We start from the raw sequence: 20,597 nt of genomic DNA, 5'->3' as shown, positions 1-20,597 counted from the left end.
GATACTTTTTCTCCCACCTTTTGCTTCCCTGGGGTTGTGGCTTGGACTTCCTTTTTTACTGCCACCTGCTTCTCTTAGGTGATCCGTTTTCTGCTTCAGGAAGTTTGGAGACTTCTATAGCCTTCACTTGTTTGGTCCTGTTTCATTAAATTCTTTCCTCAATGAACAGGATCAATGGACTAACATGGACACCCTCACTGGGGTGGCAATGATAATAATGGTTTGAGTCAGAGGTGTCCAACCTTGGCTACTTTTAAGACCTGCGGACTTGAACTCTCAGAAATGCTGGCTGGGGAATTCTGGGAGTTGAAATCCACAAGTCCTAAAGTGACCAAGGCTGGACACCCCTGGTTTAGGTTTATCTATCTAATCTTAATGAATTTCTTTCCAAGACTATTATTACTTCAAGCCGGTTTGTGTCCTGGTTTCCCTAAGAACCTTTCCACTACTTCACCATCACTGTTGCACCTTCCTTCAACAAGGTACAAGCAGCGAAGTAACTTTTCAGGCTGCGTCGGGACAGAAGCGCCCGGCAATTGTGCGTGAGGGTGGAGGGCCGAAACGGACCAGACGCGCCTTCTTTCTTTCTTTCCTTAACAAGAATCTGAAAATAATTGTCCGGGCGCTTTGCAAATCACAGGACTCTGCCAGGCTTAACACACCCGCTGCGGGCATGTTAAATCTTTCTCCTCCGGTCCTCCTTTCTTCGGGTTGACAACCAGCTGGGAGGTCGCTGCAAGCTTTCGCGCGTTGCAGGCTGCAGCACGTTGGGCTTGAGGGGCTTCGGCGGCAAAGCGAGCGATCGGCTGCGCTCGCCCTCTCGACGCCGTCAGCCATATTGACGCGGCCAGCCGGGGAGGGCCCGGGAAAGGCACGCCCAGAGAAAGAGCCAAAGCAGCTGGAGCAACCGCGCCGCAGCAAAAACCGCTCCACCCGCTTGAAGAGAGAGGACGCGCCGGCGAGGTAAGGCCGCCGAGAGAACCTTCTCTCCGCAGGTTGCCTTGCGTTGGCGGGAAAGGAAAGCAGGTTCACCACCCACCCCCGCCCCCCGAAGGATCCGAAACGGTTTCGGGAAGCTCTCGCGTCCGAGGCGGGAAAGGAGGAAGAAGCGCCGGGGGTGGGTGGGTGGTGGGGGACTGACTAACAAGGCTTTGGCCACAGGTGCCGCGGCGGGGGATTCCCACGCTGCGCTTCTCTCTCACAGGGAATTTGGCCTTTTTTTTTTTTTTTCCGGAGCAGGATTTGCGCCTTCTCTTTTTCCCCCTCAGCCTCCTTCGGAGTTTGGGACAAACTTCGCGCTCGGCTTCCCGGAGGTTTGCGGAAAGTAGAAGTCTCTCGCTCCCTCCCTCCGCGTCCCACGGAGTTCAAGGAAACTTCTACTCCAGGAAGCGTGCGAAAGATCGCCGCTTCCTGGAATCTGGTTTTTTTCCACTACGGTTTTTTCCCCCACCCCTTTCCCTCGCGCGAAAAGCCCCTCTTGATTTAGGAAGACCCAGCCACCCTTCGGCGTGGGTGGCGTTGCGCTCCTCTTCGGGTCCGCTTTTTAAGAGCGCGTTTACGGACGTTGAACAGGCGAGCGTTTCGTCTGGTTACTCGAAACGGAAGAACTGAGCTACTGAAAAGAATCGAGCTCCCCTTTTCGCGCGCGCAAGGAAGGAGGGCGAAAAATAGAAATGCTGAACTTCCCTGTACGTGAACGTGAAGGTGGCGCTACCAGTACAAAAGGAGGCCATTTGTGTCCTTGGGGGAGGGGGGGCGGGCGGGGGGCGTTAAACGAAGGGGTCTTCCCCACCCCCCAAACATTGAGTCGCTGAAAAAGACTGCGGGTTACATCGGACCTACATCATCAGAAAATGTCTCCTTCCCCTGTTTACAGTAGTCTTGAAGGGCACCAGGGAACAATTACCGATGCCCCCCCCCCAGGGTTAAGATCGACCCCTCCGTGTGTTTTAGTCCTATGTGGACTGGGCGCCTGCAGCTGGCTTATTGCGGAATAGTCCTAATCAGATTGCAGCCATTGTCTTCTAAAAGGAGCCGACTTTGAGAAATACGAGCTATCAACTGGTGGCCTGAGAGGCTTAGCACAAGTTTTCCTTCCGAGGGGTTTCGTTGATTCTCTTGTTGCTGGGATACTGGCTTTAGATACCATCCCCGAGACAGTCTCTCTTTCTTTCTCTCCCTCTCCCTCCCTCCCTCTCTCTCTCTCTCTCAAGAATCTTGAAGCTGCTCTTATGGGTGTGGCTGGCAAAATGACCTTCTCTACTTACAATTGGACTCTTTTTTCCCCCCCCCTCTACTGGGTGAGGCTGCTGGTTCTGTTTCTTTGTAAAGTGGTAGTGTTACTAAGTAATTATTGGTCATGAGTGAATCATTTTTGCTTACTTAACCTGCCTAAAGCTCCTTAACTATGTCATGTGTCTGAGTTGGTCTTCCTTGTAACCCATTCTACCAGATCTCCTGGAAGCAAAGAGGATATCCATAAACTGCTGTATGAATATTTGGTCTTGGATCGACAGGAAAACCTCAGGAACCAAAAATGCCGAAACCGGTAAATAAAAACAAAGAGCTTTACTCTTGTTTTATGATATTTGTTCCATTAAAGTTCCCTTTAGTATGAGTTATAGAAATTATCGTTTAATTTCTTACATGCACTTACATGTAAGATGTTCTTTGGGGGCCTTCTGAGTCTAAAAATGCAAAGAAATTTATAATCTTTGATCAAAATTTAATCAAATTACACTATTAATTGTGGGTTTTTATCTTCTGATTCGGAATCTAGTCCATTTTAATTGGAGTAAACCTCCTTAACGTTATAAAACAACCCTGAATTGACAGGTATAAAATTGTCATTCATAGAAAAAACTGCAGTTTTTTTCCTGGCAAGAAATCTAGGGAGAGAGAGAAAGATTTGGATGTCATATTGTAGATATGAGACTAAATAGATTTATATAAAAAGTGGTTGCATTTGTATAGTTTATATATAAATGCAACCACTTTTTATATAAATCTGACACATTTTGTGCTTGTATATTGTCTGGCTAGATTTTGATGGTCCTAAGTAAAACTAACCACACTAATGTTGTATGAGATCTAAATTTCTCTTGTGTTGTTATTAATGTGGAAAGAATTGATTGAGGCTCTAACAAGTGACATGGAGGTAAAAAAAGGTACAGTTTCGGGTTCTTAAGGATTTTGACAATAATAAATAGCAGTTCCTACACAGGCTGGCTGCAGTGCTTTGATACAGTAAAAGGGAGTGGCAGGCTTTTGGCTTTCTTATTGATCTTTTCCCTCAACTTCCAATTCCTTAAGTATCACTGTTAGCACCATTTTGCAGACTGCACTTGAAGAATATGTTCCTTATTTCTCCACTTAATTTTCTTCATGCTATTACTTGACCAATGTGCATTTTTAATATTTTAGTTTATTAGAGCATGAATATTACCACCTATGGTTGTCTTATTGTCATGTATGGGCTGCTTATTGCAATTATAATAAAATATATTGTTGTCCTAGACTTGCATTGGCTTCCTGTTGTCTGTTGAAATGTAAAGATAAACAAGGACACCATACCATATAATTATCCTGAATTCTGCATAGCTTTTATGCATGCTCAAGTCTTGCTGGTAGATTGTGCTCCTTTAATTCATCATATGAATGTACATTTCTTAACAAAATTAAAGTTGGATCCTTTAAAAAAAAAGTTGATGTGAAGGAAGTCCACTGTTTCCAGATAAGAAATTGAGAAATTCTGTAAGACATTTCATGTGTTTTATCAGTTTCCTCTGTGATTCTTCTCTCTATATTGGAATGCTTTTTCCTTTGTCTTTGGTGGGGTTGATGATGTTATATTGTTTATTCTTTGGACCCAAGATTGCAGATATTGATTATGCAAGAATGGATTCCTCTGAAAATATCTGGACCTTGCTTTCTCTCTCCAACACCCTGTTGCAGTAATTTACACTAATTGTATCTGGCATGCTCCTTCCTAAGTATCGGTGGCATTAGCTATTGTTCTTTATTGATTGACAGGAGAGAAAAGCCTTTGTGCCTTTGACCATGTTTTTCTCTGTTTATTTGGGCAGTGGGGAATATTGGCGGGGGGAGTCCCACCTTTTCCCCAGAATTAAATTTAAAGACTTATCCAGAGCTCCCTAGATGACATCAAGTAATTCAGTATACCTTTATGAAGGCTTCCACTATTCAAGTGTTTCTTTTCAGTCCAGTAATATGTACTGGAACACCTCTTCTTGTATGAAATGTCATTTGATTATTTATTTATTTATTTTAAGAAATTGTCTCATTTAGTATGATTTGCTGAATAGCTGCACTTAGAATTCTAGTGTCAAGCATTTACCTGCATTTACTCTAGTGCTGACATCTAGCTTAGTCAAAAAACTTAAAGCAATTAATAACTGTGATTTTTTTAATTTAAAAATTGTATCCAACTGCTTTTACGGACAAAAAGGAGAAAGTAATATGTGCAAAATAGTCTGTTCCATGTCTAGTACACTATAAGCCATTTCTTGTCCTGAAAGATTAACTTCCGGAAGATTGCCAGACTAACCCAGGAATGGCTGGATTGTCATAGTCCAGAACAAATATGGAACATTCTGTAAATTCCTCAGAGGTTTGATCTCCAGAGCAGAATGTTTTGAACGGTCAAACTCTACAGGTAGTCCTCAATTTATTATTGTAATGGAGCCTGCCCATCACAGTCATAAGTCATATGAGTCTTAAAATGAGTTGGTCACATAACCAACCCAATTTTATGACCTTTTTGTAAGGGCCATTACATTAAGAGCAATTGTAAAGTGGTCACTGCGGTCATTAAGAATGCCACAAAAAGAATGGAAGTGCCAATTTTCAGAGAAACTATTGTAAAATGTGATCATGTGACTGCAGGACACTGCAAATGACAGTAAGTGTGGCTGTGATGCCAAGACCCATAAGTACCACTGGGGAAACAGCCATTGAATTTTAAATCCAGGTCATAAATAGCCCAAGTTAGATCCCGCGTAACTTCAAATGGTCGCAAGTCAAAGACAACCTGTAAAAAACCTTGGAAGGCAGGTTCTTCACATTTCTCATCCTGTAGTTCAAGTTGTAAACTTTTTTTTATATACACACAGATTAACAGGAGTGATTGCTGTAGTTCCCCCTATGACCTTGGACTGTGCATTTGCACTGAATGACTGCTATTCTGAATTACTTTTCCACAAGTCACATGGAAGCCAAGAATGTGCTTCTCCAGCAAAACTGGTATCTAAAAAGCTGTTTAATAATGAACTTGGAATTCTGAAAGATGGCAGAGTTCATTAGTTTCACTAAAGTAGGTTTCTTCCAAGAAGATATTGCAGTATTTGTCTGTGTGGTTAAGGCTAAAGGAGCTGTTATTGCGCAAACATATCTTGCTGTGCAATGGATTGCCAGAAAGTTTTATTAACTTTCCACAGAATGCATATTCATTTTTTGCAATGACAGGGTCAAGGCCTAGAGCCAGGGGTCCATAGTTACTGTTATTCTAGTCAGCTGGTTTAGAGAGATGCTTGAATATCGTAGTGCTCAAACTGCAGTTCTCATTATCCTATCCTGGGATTATTGTAACCTTTGCTTTCTGTGACATATCTACAGAATGCTCTCTTCTTCCTAGGCTCCAGTTTTCTATGGACACGTTAAATGTAATGGGAAGTTTAAAAAGCAAAGAAAAAAAATATTAGACCATAGGAGAACTAGAGTTCCAATGTTACAAGATTTATTCCTGAATATTAGTTGCTTTTTAAGAATGTGAAACATTTACTTCTGACAAGCACGGTAGTTATGTAACTCTAAAAACCTATTAGGCTATATTTGTGTTAGCAAACAAAAAGGCCAGCACAATTCATGGAGGGGAAAGGACCTGACTGATACCTTAAAAATCATGGGCCACAAAGGAACACCTGGTGCATTGATCAGCTGTTCAATGGCCCAGTCAATGAAGCCTGGAGGCACTGCAGGTGCTCAGCAGCTTGTCTTTGGGGGCAGAGATGGCAGCAGATTCTTCTGGCAGCAACAATGTTTAGTGGAGGGACTTTTTAAAAAACACCAGTGAGCCACAGAAGGCTGCTAGGAAGGCCATATTATGTGCAGACCTGTAATACAGTATACTAAATAGACTTGGTAATGTTAAGAAAATCAGACCCACTCCAAAGCTTTGGAAGACTGGAAAAGTTGAGGTAAAAGAGTCTGATGCTTAGCGGCATTTTGCTAGTGCAATTTCTACTTTTTTTAAAGGAAATTTGCAGGCATGAAATGGATGCAAAGATGCAGCTCTTTGACCTAAAAGATAAAATAGCTAATTAATAGGGTGAAGGTATAATGGTTCTATGTGTTCTTTACAGCTCATAACATATCTGCTATAGGGTTTTTTGTAGGTACAGCATAGATCCACAGGTTCAGTAAGCTGGACCTATGGAGCAATGGTGGGTTTCAAAATTTTTTACTACCTGTTCTGTGGGCGTGGCTTGGTGGGCGTGGCTTGGTGGCGTGGCTTGGTGGGCGTGGCAGGGGAAGGATACTGTAAAATCTCCATTCCCACCCCACTCCAGTGGAAGGTTACTGCAAAATCTCCATCCCTATCCCATTCCAGGAGAAGGTTACTGCAAAATCCCCATTTCCTCCCAATCAGCTGGGACTTGGGAGGCAGAGAATAGATGGAGGCGGGGCCAGTCAGAATTTTTACTACCGGTTCTCCGAATTACTCAAAATTTCCACTACTGGTTCTCCAGAACTGGTCAGAACCTGCTGAAACCTACCTCTGCTATGCAGATTGTAATAATTAAAGCTATGACTTGAGAAAAAGGAAGATAAATATGCTTTCACCAGTGCTGCTTTTTGTGTTTCCACAAAAGAAGGAAATTTTATAGGTAGTTAGCAAGTTAGCACCTTAACTTTGAGAGACAAAAAAAAATTAGGGTGCCAAGTTTTTTTGTATTTTATTTTTTAGAAAGCCTGAGGATTCCATTTGTCTTTTCTTCCTTCCTTGTATTTATTAATTAGCAGTTAGAGAGTTAATGTGATACTGAGCAAACCATGGTTTTAAAAGACCACACAACACAGGAAGCCAACCAACATACCCAAGTTATGACAAGTTATGACCCAAGATATTATCCTTAAGATCATTAGTATTGAAATGATACAGTTCTGTAATGCTGCGGTCTTCTTTGCTGCAATGATTAGGAGTATTATATAGAGTTCTGATTGTTAAATCTTTATGAGCATTGTGCATCTGGATAAAAGTTACAAAGAAAAATCAAATTTATCAAGCAATTGAAGCAAGTCCTCTCTAGGTAAAATTGGAACTCATGATGTTGACCTAGTTTAGGAATGAAATGCTGCAGGAAGAGAAAATAACTTGAGAATACCAAGAACTCAACACTGAGCTACATATATTCTTCATAATGGGAAAAATTTAACACATATGGATTTTATTTGGGGGGGGGAGTGATAAGGGTCATAAGATAAAGCTCTTTAAAATTATTCATGTTGTGGATAAAGCGGTTAGAGAGGTTTGTTTTCTCAAAATGCTACATGTGGAATCTACTTAAGGTTTTTCATAAGGCTGAATGATTGACAAACAGAAGTACTTAAGACAACATATAGGTAACATATGTTAAAATATGGTAAAATATGAACATATTTTTTTATAAATCTTCAGTTGATCATTGTGAGAAATCATTGTAAGAAATAAATTATTGGATTAGATAGATCTTTGCTTTGATCCAGAGTATAGTTTTTGTTTTCTTCTGTGTAGGTGAACTTTCATGGCCCGCCAATAAATTTATAGAAAGGTTTATAATTGGTGCATTTTTCTTATTATTTATTGAAGTATAGTAAGTAGAGGTTATTTTCCTAGCCGGAAACGTGAACTGGGAGTAATTTATTTTGATGTCTTTTATAGTAATAATTCAAATTAATGTTGAATTCAGTATATTTATTAGCACTTTCTCAAGTGTAGTTGCTGTACCTTTAAATATACTCTTGCTGTTTTCTGCTGCCATTCTATATTTCCACTGCTCCTTCACCTCTCGATCCTGAATAGTCTGCACTGATAAAAAGAAACTGCCCTCCTCTACAATCAGAGGCTTTCTACACTTCTCAATTAAGCAGCATAAAGCAATACAGTGAATTTGCTAATCAGGCTCTGTGATAGGGTTCTGTTTCAATATGACCTCCTGGACTTTATGTCTAAGTTACACAAGAATGTTCTGTGGGCTGAGGAAAAAGTTCCTTCATCTAATCAACAAAAGCTGCTTACAGTATGTTCTTAACCGTGCCCGAGTTAGATTTGTCACCTGACATTTAGAAAAAGTTTTTTTCCAGTCTTTCTTTTCCCCCTTTCTGCTGCTAATTAATGCTAGGAAGCCGAAATGCTGACGTATTCTGAAATGTATTGTAAAAGGAGACAAGAGGCACTGATTTTTATATTATGAATGTGAGGATAGTCTAAAATTTGTAAGCATGGCTGAGTACCTTAGTGCTGTCCAGGCTCATTTTTCTACCTAACTAGTAATTACTAAGCAGTTTTTTGACAGGATAATTAGAAAAGGAAAAGAACCATCATAGGGGATTACCCTGTTTTAAACATATTAGTCACCTTCTAGTTTCAGTAGGGAGAAGATGGGGATCATTTATCTTTTTCCTCAAGTTCTGTGGTTCCTATCCAGTACTTAGCTAGATGACCTAGGATTAGAAGTGCTATTGCATGCGAACCTGACCATTATAAATTGCCCTAAACACCTTGCAGTTTGTTTAGATTGCCCTAAAGAATACGGATAGAGACGTAGTGGCTCAGTGGCTAAGACGCTGAGCTTGTTGATCGAAAGGTCACCAGTTCAGTGGTTCGAATCCCTAGTGCCGCGTAATGGGGTGAGCTCCTGTTACTTGTCCCAGCTTCTGCCAACCTAGCAGTTTGAAAGCACATAAAAAATGGAAGTAGAAAAATAGGGACCACTTTTGCTCGGAAGGTAAGAGCGTTCCATGCACCTTTGGCGTTTAGTCATGCCAGCCACATGACCACAGAGACGTCTTCGGACAGCGCTGGCTCTTCGGCTTTGAAATGGAGATGAGCACCATCCCCTAGAGTCGGGAACGACTAGAACATATGTGCAAGGGGAACCTTTACTTTTTTAAAGAATACGGGTATCTTAGATTAACATGGCAAGGTGTCTGAAACAGACACCTGTTTTTCTTAAGAGAGAAAACCTTTGGAATATAAAGTGCCCACTGATCTATTTTTGTAAGTTGAAGAGTGGCTTACATATGGCAGCAGGCCTCAACTCACTGCAAAATAAACATTGATTCTTGAGCTTATTTTTTTCCTGAATTGTTCTGAAAGCCGTCCTATGATACTATGAGCCTATGAGCAGTGATGACGCAGTGGTTAGAATTCAGTATTGCAGGCTGACTCTGCTGACTGCTAGAAGTTTGATCCTGAGCGGCTCAAGGTTGATTCAGCCTTCAATTCTTCCGAAGTCGGTAAAATGAGGACCCAGATTGTTGGGGACAATAGGCTGACTGTAAACCAATTAGAGAGGGTTGTAAAACACTGTGAGCGGTATATAAGTCTAAGTGCTATTGCTATTATGTAGCTATATTAAATCATAGGCTGAAGGATAAGATTATTAATGCATCCTTGTGCTAGTCATTAATGATTGGATATATTCAATACTTATTGAATAGCTTTAAATTTGGTCTTAAGCCTATTCTAAAGCATAAAGCTAGAAAAAAAGTCAGATTTAAAAGTAATTAATTGGTGACAAAAAATGAAACCTATGTATGATCATTACATGGTTTTCCTATTTTTTCAAACTATTCTTTTATTATCTTGTCTTTCTTCTAGGAACAGAAAGTAGAATATTATACAGAGAAGTAGAATGGCAGAAGTTTCCACCAAGCTTCTGTAACATCAAATTTGCATTCTTTATGAATTATGCAAATTAGGGGATGTGTGTGATCTCTTGTTTTGCAGAAATTATTTTGCTAGTTATGCTTCACAGTCCATTTGTTTACTTAAAATTTTTGAGTTTCAATTGATATCGGGAATACATGTAAGAGAAAGCAGCTTTACTTAAAGAATATGAAAACTGAGTTTTTGAGTCGAGAAACACAAAATAATGATATTCAAAATAATACAAGTATTTTCTACATTTCTATGGAATTGTGGCTTGCATTCAATTCTATTTATATCCTTAGATGTTGGGCGATAATTGAATTGTAGATAAAAGAGAAACAGGAAAGGGATTTTTTTTTCATAAGAATGTAGAAAAAGCATCTATTTTCTCTTGCTTTGTTTTTGGGACTTGAGCTGGAGCGTGATTACATTGTTATAGATTAGCCATGTGTATCTTTATGTGCATGTAAGTTACTATTGCTTTGAAATAAACAGCAAGTTGGAATGGAAAGCTTATTAATCAATCCTGTTGCAATGGTAGCTGCCCAACTTAACTTGTAGTGTGTTATTAATTCAGAAAATCTAAATAGAACTAAGGGCTGAACTACAGAAAATTCATAGAATTATTAATAGTAACAATTATTTCATTAGATTAAATGGTAATCTAATTAATTCCAGTTTAAATTAACATATTAAGAGCAAATTTTTAAAATTCTCATACCACTAGCAAAATCCAGATTTCATTCTCGATCAGGCCTTCTAGCATTTGACACATCATATTAATTGGTTCTTGAATGAGACATATTTAAAAATATCAACATATTTCTTAAAACATATTTTTGGCATGCATAAATCATAACATTAGCCTCAAACCTATCCTGATATACCTTCCCCCTGAGTATTAAAATTGCATTGTTAGGATAGGTAGAAGAAAATCACCAGACTTACCGGGGAAGGGACGGGAAGGGACGGGACAGGAAATTTCTCTCAATTGATATTCATGCAGGTGAATATAATTCTAAGCACTTTCTAAAGCAGGATGTCAAACTCGCGGCCCACAAGCTGGATGCATCACATGCTGGCCACGCCCACACCCAGTTAACGAAGGGGAAAAAAGTTAGGATAGATCATGTGACGATGCGAGTTTGACATACTTGTTCTAAACGAACAATACAATAGTTATTTGGGCTGGTTATTGGGCTAGTAAGCAAAACCTGATGTTAACATCTTTATATTATTTGTGTTCCATTACATTTTATATTTTAGGATATATCAGAGCATTAGCAAAATCTTAGGAGAATATATCCAGTGGAAAGATTAGGAAAAACTGAACAGTTGGTTGTAGTACCAAAAAGAAATATAGGTGATCTGGAACATGTAAATTGTGTTTGAAAATGATGCTACATTATTGTCTCAAATATTCCATTTCTAGCAAACCTGATTTAAAACAAAATTTTCATTAGTATACTTAACCCTATCTTCTCAACATGCAACCCTGTCCCTCCAGATCTCCTCCTTTTTAATCAATATTTAATCTTCTACCTGTATTTAGGTTTCTTGCTGGGCTAATAAATCAGTTGGTTTACTTTGGATTTAGCACGTGGACCTTGTGGCTTATATACCATTATATATATGTGTGTATTATGTGTGTATGTGTATATGTGTGTGTATGTGTATATGTATACACATACACACACATTGTGTCACTGTATGTATACACACACACACATACACAATATATGTGTGTGTGCGTAAGCCAAATTGCTATGGCTTGTTTAGTACAATATGTCAAGATTAATACTATTTGCAGTATGTCAGTGTAGGAAGTTAGCACCCACCCCTTTCCTGGAAGAGTGAAATATTTTAAGAAATATGAAAAAGGCAGAATATTATATTTCCCTGAATGAGAAATGGAGAAGCATATTTTACAGACAAAGCAGCTCCCCCCTTCCTGCCCCCCACCCTTTGTCAATGGGCCACTAAGGCCTGGGCTAGTCTATTCTACATAACAAAGATCTGCCTCCTTCAGGCAGAGCCATAGTAGGAATTGCCATAGATCCAACAAAGATAGGATCAGCCCTCTACACAATAGCAGCAGAAACTCACCACATGTGACCTGGGAAGCACATGTGACCATCAGACAGCAAGGCTAGCTAAGACCCCAACCCCCTGGGAGTCTGACAACCAATCAGGATACTCTTTTGGGGCCCCAAGAAATGCAGAGCCAGAGAGAGCATAAAAACCCAAGGATTTACTGTATCTGCCCCTTTTCTGTTCAGGAACTCAAGCCATATGATCCTGTCCACCATTAAACCATCTTTCCAAGCAGCCTCCATGTTTCCAGTGTCTGTTTCCCCACTTGGAGCAGAACCTAGAAGGATGTTTCTTCCAACATCAGTTCACAAGTAAACTGGGCTTCACTGTGACCTAGCCATCTTTTCACGAAAAAGGTTCCATTTTATGAATTCAGATCAGAGAAGGGACATTTGGGATAAAATGTGATATTTTAAACATGATCTTTAACTTGTATAATAACACAAATTATGTTTCTGGAAACAAGAGTACTCATAAAAAGACAGTTTGTTGGGTTTTGTTGTGTGTGACACCCAACAAATGAACTGCTTTATTTCCAGTATTTAGTAGATAGAGATTGCTTCTTTTCTTGCTGCAAAGCTGCAAAGACAAGTAAGTAAGCTTTTGGAACTTAGAACTATTAAGGCTGAGCAACTGTTTTGTACCATCATCATTAAAAAAAACCAAACTTAAGTACCGATTTGCATACAGCTGTTAAAACAATGCAATCTGCTTGGGAAGACATTCGCTCAACTGCTGCTTTTTCTCTTTGTCCTTTTCCGTCTCTGCAACAGTAGAAACATGAATCACTTGTCATACTAATTGGACAGTGATAACCCAATCAGTGTAAATATATGCAGCATAATTCAACCTCAATTGTTTTAATTGCTTATATTCTGTGATGAGTCCTGCAACCTGCTTCGCCCAAGTTTAGCCCTACTTTGTGAATCAAGGCCCAATAACTAAAAGAGACTCCCATCCTCTTTCCAAAACTGTACAGCATACACCCAAACTTTGTCCCAAAGAATTGGAGGATTAACTAATGAAGAGAATATATTCTTGCATAAGGATGTTATGTTGGATGTCGCTCATTATCTGAAACAGTGCAGTGTCAACAACAATTTTAAAAAGTGGAAGACTCTTAAGAACTCCTCTATCCTATCGTTTTCAAAATGGCACAAATGCTACAGCTGCCACTTAGTATAAGTAAGTGGAATGAATTGAGGCATATAAAGACTTTGCTGAAAGGAAATAGAAAGCTTGATAGCAGCTTTCAGAAAAAAAGTGAGCCGCTTCTTTTAGATGCAAACCCAATAGGAAATTTAAAGATAGAGAAATAAAAATACATTTTTAATTGCATTATGGAAATTATTATGTAATATTTTAAATATATCCTTAAGCCAATCTTCCACAACCTGTTGCCTCGCCTTACAGATATTTTGGTCCAGTTCTTATAGTTAACAGGTTTTTGTTTTTGTTTATTGTGCTAGCATTTCAGACTGTTTGCTTTTTCAAAAGATTAAAGTAATATACCTTGAAACTAGACAGTATGTAGCATTTTCGCTTCTAGATTTTACTTATGATAATTTAATTGCAATGTATAAGAAATGTAAAAGGTTTAAACAGTTTTGGTTGCCCAAGGCTGAATAAGATCAGGGTTTTTAAGCTATAAAGATCAAAGTTCAAAATGTAGTTTGTGACTTTACACTCGTATCACTTGTTTTCTTCTGACAACAGAACACAGCATACAAGTAACACTTCTGCAGTTAAAAAATTAGAAATAATAAAATAGACTCAAGCAGCGAGGTTATTTTTTTATAATTCCTTTTAAAATTTTGTATTACTTAATATGATTAAATGTATAAAATCATGAGATTGGGAATAGATCACAAGAAGTAGAGTAATTGTGCATAAAATATAGAAAGGTGGAATTCTCAGTGAAAATAAAGAGAACATTCTTGTCAAGTATAAAATTTGCACAGAATGTTTACGTAGCTACTTAACTCCAATGTTCAGATGACCTGTTAGAGTCCACATAGTTTAGGCCAGTGATGGCTAAGCTTTTTCTCATGTACCGAAAATGCGCATGCTGGCACCCATAATGCAATGTACTGCCCGCGCATGCACACATGACCCCCCCTAACTCCCCCCGCCCCCCGTGAATGTGCGTGTGACCCCCCCCCGCCCCCCATTTTTGGCCTAGCAGGCCTCTGCAGCCCCCTGGACCCAAAAACAGGCCATGGAGGGCACACCGCACCCCCTGTGCATGCGTGCATGACCCCCGCACATGTGTGTGCAATCCCCCTGCGCATGCGTGTGCATCTTGCGCATGCGCACTGTCCGCCCTGTGTATCCCAAAAATCAGCTGGCCGGCAGGAGGCCTGTGCACGCATGCAGAGTGGAGCTAAACTGGGCGACGGCTCGCATGCCCGCAGAGAGGGCTCTGTGTGCTAGCTGTGGCATGCATGCCATAGGTTCGCCATCACAGGTCTAGGCCATTTTATCCCTTTTTTTCTACAATTCTCCATATTCTTGGAATTTAAAGCACTGTTGACATGAAATGGCTTTACAGCCATTATATTATCTGCAGTAAGATTTGATAGTAGAGAACAATCTGTTCCCCATAATCCTGTGCAATCCCTGAAAGTCTTATGTGCAATTACCAGATCTCTAAAATTGTGTAATGTTTAATGTAATAGAAGTGGATATATGTTATAAAAACTTGAGTAGGAAGTAATTCTTTTTTGTTGCATATAACAGGAAAGATTTTTGTAGGTAACAGCATCTAAGCTACTTGACTTATCCCCTCAAAATTGATAGGGTTATATAGACCAGGAGGGGGTAATTAAGATATAAGCTAAACTGAGAATTGCATAATAACTCAGAAGTGGCCATTGCAAATACCCTTCTGTTTACTGCTTTGCATGGTGCTAGTACTAAAGTTTTTGATTTGTTAACCTTTTAAGTTTCAAACAGCAAGGTGCTATTTTGTGCCTCCCAGGTTTTTGTTAATAGCTGCCTGCATACATGTGAGTTTCATTCAGAGCATCCAGGAAGAAGGCAATAATAATAAAGTAGTCTTTGACTTACCAGTCACTTAACAAATGTTAAAAGTTACAATGGATTTCAAAAAAGTTAGTTATAATCCATTCTTGAAGTTATCATTGCTGTACCACCCCAGCAGTCACAGTCACATGATCTCACTTCAGATGTTTGGCAGCCAGCTCCCATTTATGACTTTTTTTTGCCATTGTCTATTGGTAAACTGAATTCAGACTTATGACCATGTGGTTCACTTAACAATGTGGTGACTCGCTTAATAGACATTGTAAAAACAATTGTAAAATTGAAGTCACATGGTGACTAAATTTATGACTACAACAATGTACAGCCAAAGTCCCAGGATCAATGTGGTCATAAATCAAGGACTTCTGTACAGAATTCTCATACTTGTTCTGTGTACTAGTGCAGGGATCTCCAACCTCTGGGCCGTTTGTCCACTAGTGGGCCATGAGCTGTTTGCAACCAGGCCGCAGAAATGGTGGATGAGCGAATGCCCATCCCCACTTCCCACGAGCAAATGGAGCTGCGTGCACCCTTGCCAGCCACTTGTGCGGAACTGTTCCCTCTCCCTCCTCTCACCCGTCTACCAAGCTGGAAAGATTGGGGAACTCTGTACTAGTGTAAAAGTATTTCATTGATAAGTATAATTTAATTGTACATGGCCAACAACACTAATTGTTGTTCTATATTTCCAATGCTATGTTCTCTACCATATTGATAGCCATGAAAATTTTCTTTCTGTGACCTTTAATACAGTCTTCATCAACCTAGTGCCCTTAAGATGTGTTGGTGAGCATTAATCATCTAGCCAACAGGGAGTTGTAGTCCAGTAGTATTTTGGGGTATTTGAGAAGGCCACTCATATATTCATTATGCACACCCTACCATATTTGAATTTATAGAAGAGCAGACCTCAATCTTCTGAAATTAAAGAATGGGGGGAAAAATGGATGTGCCCAAAATAACATTTTCACATTATCCATATATCAGATGAAAAGATAAAGATGTGGCTGTCCTGATATAAATCTATTGATCTTTTACTAGCACCAAAAATTTAAGTACCTAAATGGTATAGTTGGTAATGTTTGAAAGAAATGTTGAAAATTGCAAACTAATAAGTTAATCTTAATGTGCAGTGGAATCCATGGAATTTAATGTGCTTTGTCATAAACAGCCAACTGATAACTAGTAATAATAGAACAAAAAATGGCCAGTACAAATTGCCAGTCATTTGTTTTGCAGAATGGGATTGTGTAATTGTCTTCATGGCAAACATTCTTCCTTGATTACATAATGATATGTTCAGTAAAAGTTAAGTTACTGTTGGCTTCTGAATAGGTAAGAAACCTGGTATCAGTCTTTCAATGTTTGGACTAGTTGTCTTACCATATGTGATATTCAGTATTAAATAGTATTCAGCATTCGAAAAAGAGGTCATTTCATACATTTTGAACCTAGAATGATCAGTTTTAATATTTTGCTAATGCATTGATTTTAGCCAGAATCATGTGCTAGAGCAGGGGTGTCAAACTCAAGGCCCAGGGGCCGGATCCAGCTCACGAGGTGCTTAGATCTGGCCCGCCCTGGAAACAGCAAAGGATTGGCCCATGGTGTTTCTGGCAGCAAAAACGGACTCCTGAGCTCTGTTATTGGCTGCAGTGGCCTCCTGCAACTCTCCCAAGCTCTGTTTTCACTGGCAGAGGGTTGCAGCAGGTCGTTGCAGCCAAAAATGGAGCTTGGGAGCCCGTTTTCGCTGGCAGAGCGCTTGGGCCACCACAGGTGCCCCCGACACGAGTGATGTCGACCTGGCCATGCCCACCCCAGCTACTCCCACCTGGCCCTCCGACATCAAACATAACCCTGATGCAGTCCTCAATGAAATTGAGTTTGACACCCCTGTACTAGAGATAAATGGATGTATGAAACAAACATTATAGCTCAGATTTTCAAATTAATATACTTTCCTGTAACTATCTATAAACTGGGAAATTATTGGGCCTATTTTTTTTCTTATGCATTATTTTAATCTTTTCTTCTAGGTCAATGTTCGAGTTACCACAATGGATGCAGAACTGGAGTTTGCCATCCAGCCTAATACTACAGGGAAGCAGCTGTTTGACCAGGTTAGTGTAAGCATGCATGGATTTTTTTTAAAAAAATTGCAAGTGAGAATTTGATTTCTGATAAAACATAAACCTGGAAACCATGGATACTACAGAATAGTATTCCTCTCCTTTTTATCTCTTCAATCCACTGACCATCTCTACCTATTCTTAAGCCCAAGAAAATAAAACTACCACCTATATATACTGCTATCAGCTGCAGATTCAGTAAATGTGGTAGTTAACATTTCCCTTGCCATTCTATTTAACGTTAAGCTAGGTTTTTGACCTTTCATTATTGTATTTTCATAATACAATACTATCAGCTAACAAAAGTTCTGCTGTGTCCTTTAATATATTTCTTATAGATTAAAAGACAATGTACATCCGTATCTTATTCTCCTTCCTATTCTGAAGCATTTCATTTTCCCAGACTCATTTCTTATAGCAATTTCTTATTCATTGTAAAAGTTCCTCCGAACAAATAACACAGATATGTTATGACATGTCTGTTAGCCTGAATATAACTAATATTCTGTCACCATTTGCAAATCAAAGGCCTTGTTGTACTGAAGAGAACAAATTTAAACTTAATAACTTTTGTTCTCCTTATTACTTATCTTACATTAGCTATCTGATCACGTATCCGTCTGCCTTTTTGGAAACTTGTCTGTTTATTCCGCATAAAACTCATCATTCTTCATAGGATATTAAGCAAAATGTTGTTTTATTTAAAAAAAAAAGTACCATGGTTTTTGTTTTTTGTTTTGCTTCTGTTTCATCTCTTCTTCATTAGTAGCTTTACCGTAGCTGTATATTTTCCCGTGATTTTTCCAAACCTCAAGTTGTACCTTATTTTTTCTTTTATTCACTATTTATTGATATTTTTGACTGAAATAGAAGGATCTAGGGAACCATATGCAGTCCACCGGTTGCCTGTATTATCCAGCTATAAAATATTCTATTAGCTTCTCCCCACACACACACACCATTGGGGTGGGATGGCATGTTTATTGGATGTTTAGTAAGTCTGAAAATATTGAGTTAAAGTTCTGAGGAACAAATCCTAATGCACTTCATTAGAATTCTAATTAGAATGACATAACATTAAATAGTCAAGACTGATTATTGGTGATGTTACCTTAATAAACTTTCAAGTCTTTAACAGCAATTTGCAAGATGTTCAGTCTAGACTACTATTATGTTCTCTGTTGAACAATTCTGCTGCTGTATCCTCCCACTTTTCAGTTTCAGGAAAGGCAATTTGTCTAATGGCAATAAGGCCAAGCGCTTATTTCAGGGTTCAAAAAAATATAAGACAGGGTCTTATTTTGGGGGAAACACGGTGTGTGTGTGTGTGTGTGTGTGTGTGTGTGTGTGTGTGTGTGTATAAAAGCACTAACATGGACATGTATTGCAGGCACAGCATTTTTTTTTTTTGCTTTTTTTCCTGCTTTTCCTGACTAACACCTGCTACAGATTCTTTTACAACAGGTTTTCCTTGCTAGTGTAATAACTATAAAACTTGCTTTGTTTCCCCTATTTGAAATTCAGCAGGGTTTTTTGGGGGTGGGGGTGTTTAATTACTATTTTTATTATCCTGAGCTACCTACTTTTTCTCAATGTTTTAATTCTGGTGCATATATTTTCCAGCTCAAGTAAATAACAATCAGAGAAATCATACACCTTGAGCATACCTATCTCTGAAATGTGTCTTTTAAGGAAGCAGTTCTCAACATTTTTTTTTCATTAATTTTTACAATCTTCATTTGGGAATTCAAGCTTCTATATGTCTTATGTCTTACTGCCATGAGGAAATATGCCCAGTAACTTTTTTATTTTTACCTTGCTTATATCATTTTCCATTTCCTACATGAAATGAAACCAAGTAATGCACTTTATCATGTATGATAGCTTCATGGTCATAGAGTTGTTTTATGATGATTACTGCTAATTAGAAGTTGGAAGAGACTTTATCTTAAATTAAATGCAGTAACCAGAGGGAAATTACAGCTACTGGATTATTGTTTGGCTGGAGGCAAGTTAGTCAAGCTATCTATCAATAGCCTACAATTTGTTCAAATTGGTGAACAGGTCAGAAAAAATAAATAAGTTAAAAGCAATTGTCGCGAACTGTAAGTAATCAGAACATTTGTCAATGCAATTAAATATTCATTTGATACAAAAATAAATTGATAATGCTAAAGTAAAACTTCAACAGTAAGATAAACAGCATATAAATGTAATGATAAATAAATAAATAAATAAATAAATAAATGTATTATTTTGAACCTGATTTTCTGCTTTAGCCATTGATTTCTCAAGGTAGGATGATCCCCTGAAGGCTTTCATATCAGTATACAAAATCTCTCTTTCTAATATCCCTACTACCATTGTTCTTCAGATTCTACAAATATGAATCATTCTTCTATTGCACAAAAATTTCCTTTCTATTTTGGCTGCTTACAGGAAAACTGCATTCCTCTGGCTTCTAGCTGCTCCACTCTTCTTCCCTTTTCTCTGAATCATGCTTACGATCCACATTGAGACACTCTAGCCGAGAGCTCTGCATTTCTCATCTCTCTACAGGGGCTTATCCTTATTGCTTGCCAAGTTTATTACCGGTATAAGTGAGCCCCATTTCTGGAAGGTGAGGACAGTGTCACCCACATATACCCAATCACAAATTCTCCACTTAGAGAACTGTATTTTCTTACTTCTTTTTTTTTTTTTGAATTTTTTTTTTTTACTTTACTTTACTTTTATTTGATTTATATACCGCCCTACTCCCGAAGGACTCAGGGTGGCGAACAGCCAACAATAAAATACATACATACAAAATTTAAAAAGCAGAAATAAAATCGAATTAAATAGTTTGGCCCAGACAGATTAAAACTCCAATCAATTTAAAACAAATTTAAACTTTGAATATTTAAAAATACTAAAAAATATTAAAAATTGTTTAAAAAGAGGGAGAAAATTAGACCAGGCCCGCCTGGTGAAATAAAAAGGTCTTTAGAGCGCGGCGAAAGGTGCATATTTAATTATGGTGCATTAGTCTTCATTGATTTATAAAAGATGCAATATTGAAACATCATTGCCATGTTTTATTAAGGTGTTGTCATTATTCAAAACTACAGTATGGGTCCAAACTGAATTTTCCTTGGACAACACTCTGAGCTTAATGTTAAATAAATAGTAGTACTATTATAAATGATCTTATTTCAAGCAGAATTACATTTTAGTTACTTTTAACATTTTGAATAGTATTCTAAATAATTGTTTTATATTTTAATCTATCAGCATGAACAGTATGTCAGTCTTCTTTTTTTTCTCAACCGAGTTTAGAAAGTTAAGCGTGGATGCAATACTTTTTGTCATTTGCTTGATATGACAAAACTTTAATGGTTTAATATTGCCTGTATGAA

General features: G+C 38.5%; 1 protein-coding gene across 2 annotated transcripts in view; it reads left to right on the top strand.

Moving 5' to 3' along the window:
• The first annotated feature begins 701 nt into the window (after positions 1–701).
• Positions 702–20,597, top strand: part of EZR (ezrin) — a 39,145-nt gene continuing 19,249 nt past the window's right edge. The window contains exons 1-3 of one of the 2 annotated variants that reach the window (XM_034428548.3): positions 702–963; positions 2,453–2,548; positions 17,107–17,190. In XM_034428548.3, the coding sequence (XP_034284439.1) occupies positions 2,537–2,548; positions 17,107–17,190 (96 nt within the window). In that variant the 5' untranslated portion in view covers positions 702–963; positions 2,453–2,536. Of the gene's footprint in view, positions 964–1,132; positions 1,689–2,452; positions 2,549–17,106; positions 17,191–20,597 lie in introns of those variants that run through there. The other variant, XM_034428549.3, reaches the window with a different exon arrangement.

The sequence above is a fragment of the Pantherophis guttatus genome, chromosome 1 (genome assembly GCF_059756535.1).
Source record: "Pantherophis guttatus breed Tessera chromosome 1, ASM5975653v1, whole genome shotgun sequence".
NCBI lineage: Eukaryota > Metazoa > Chordata > Lepidosauria > Squamata > Colubridae > Pantherophis > Pantherophis guttatus.
The sequence above is the reverse complement of the archived record's forward strand: the minus strand, read 5'-3'. Positions and strand labels throughout refer to the sequence as shown.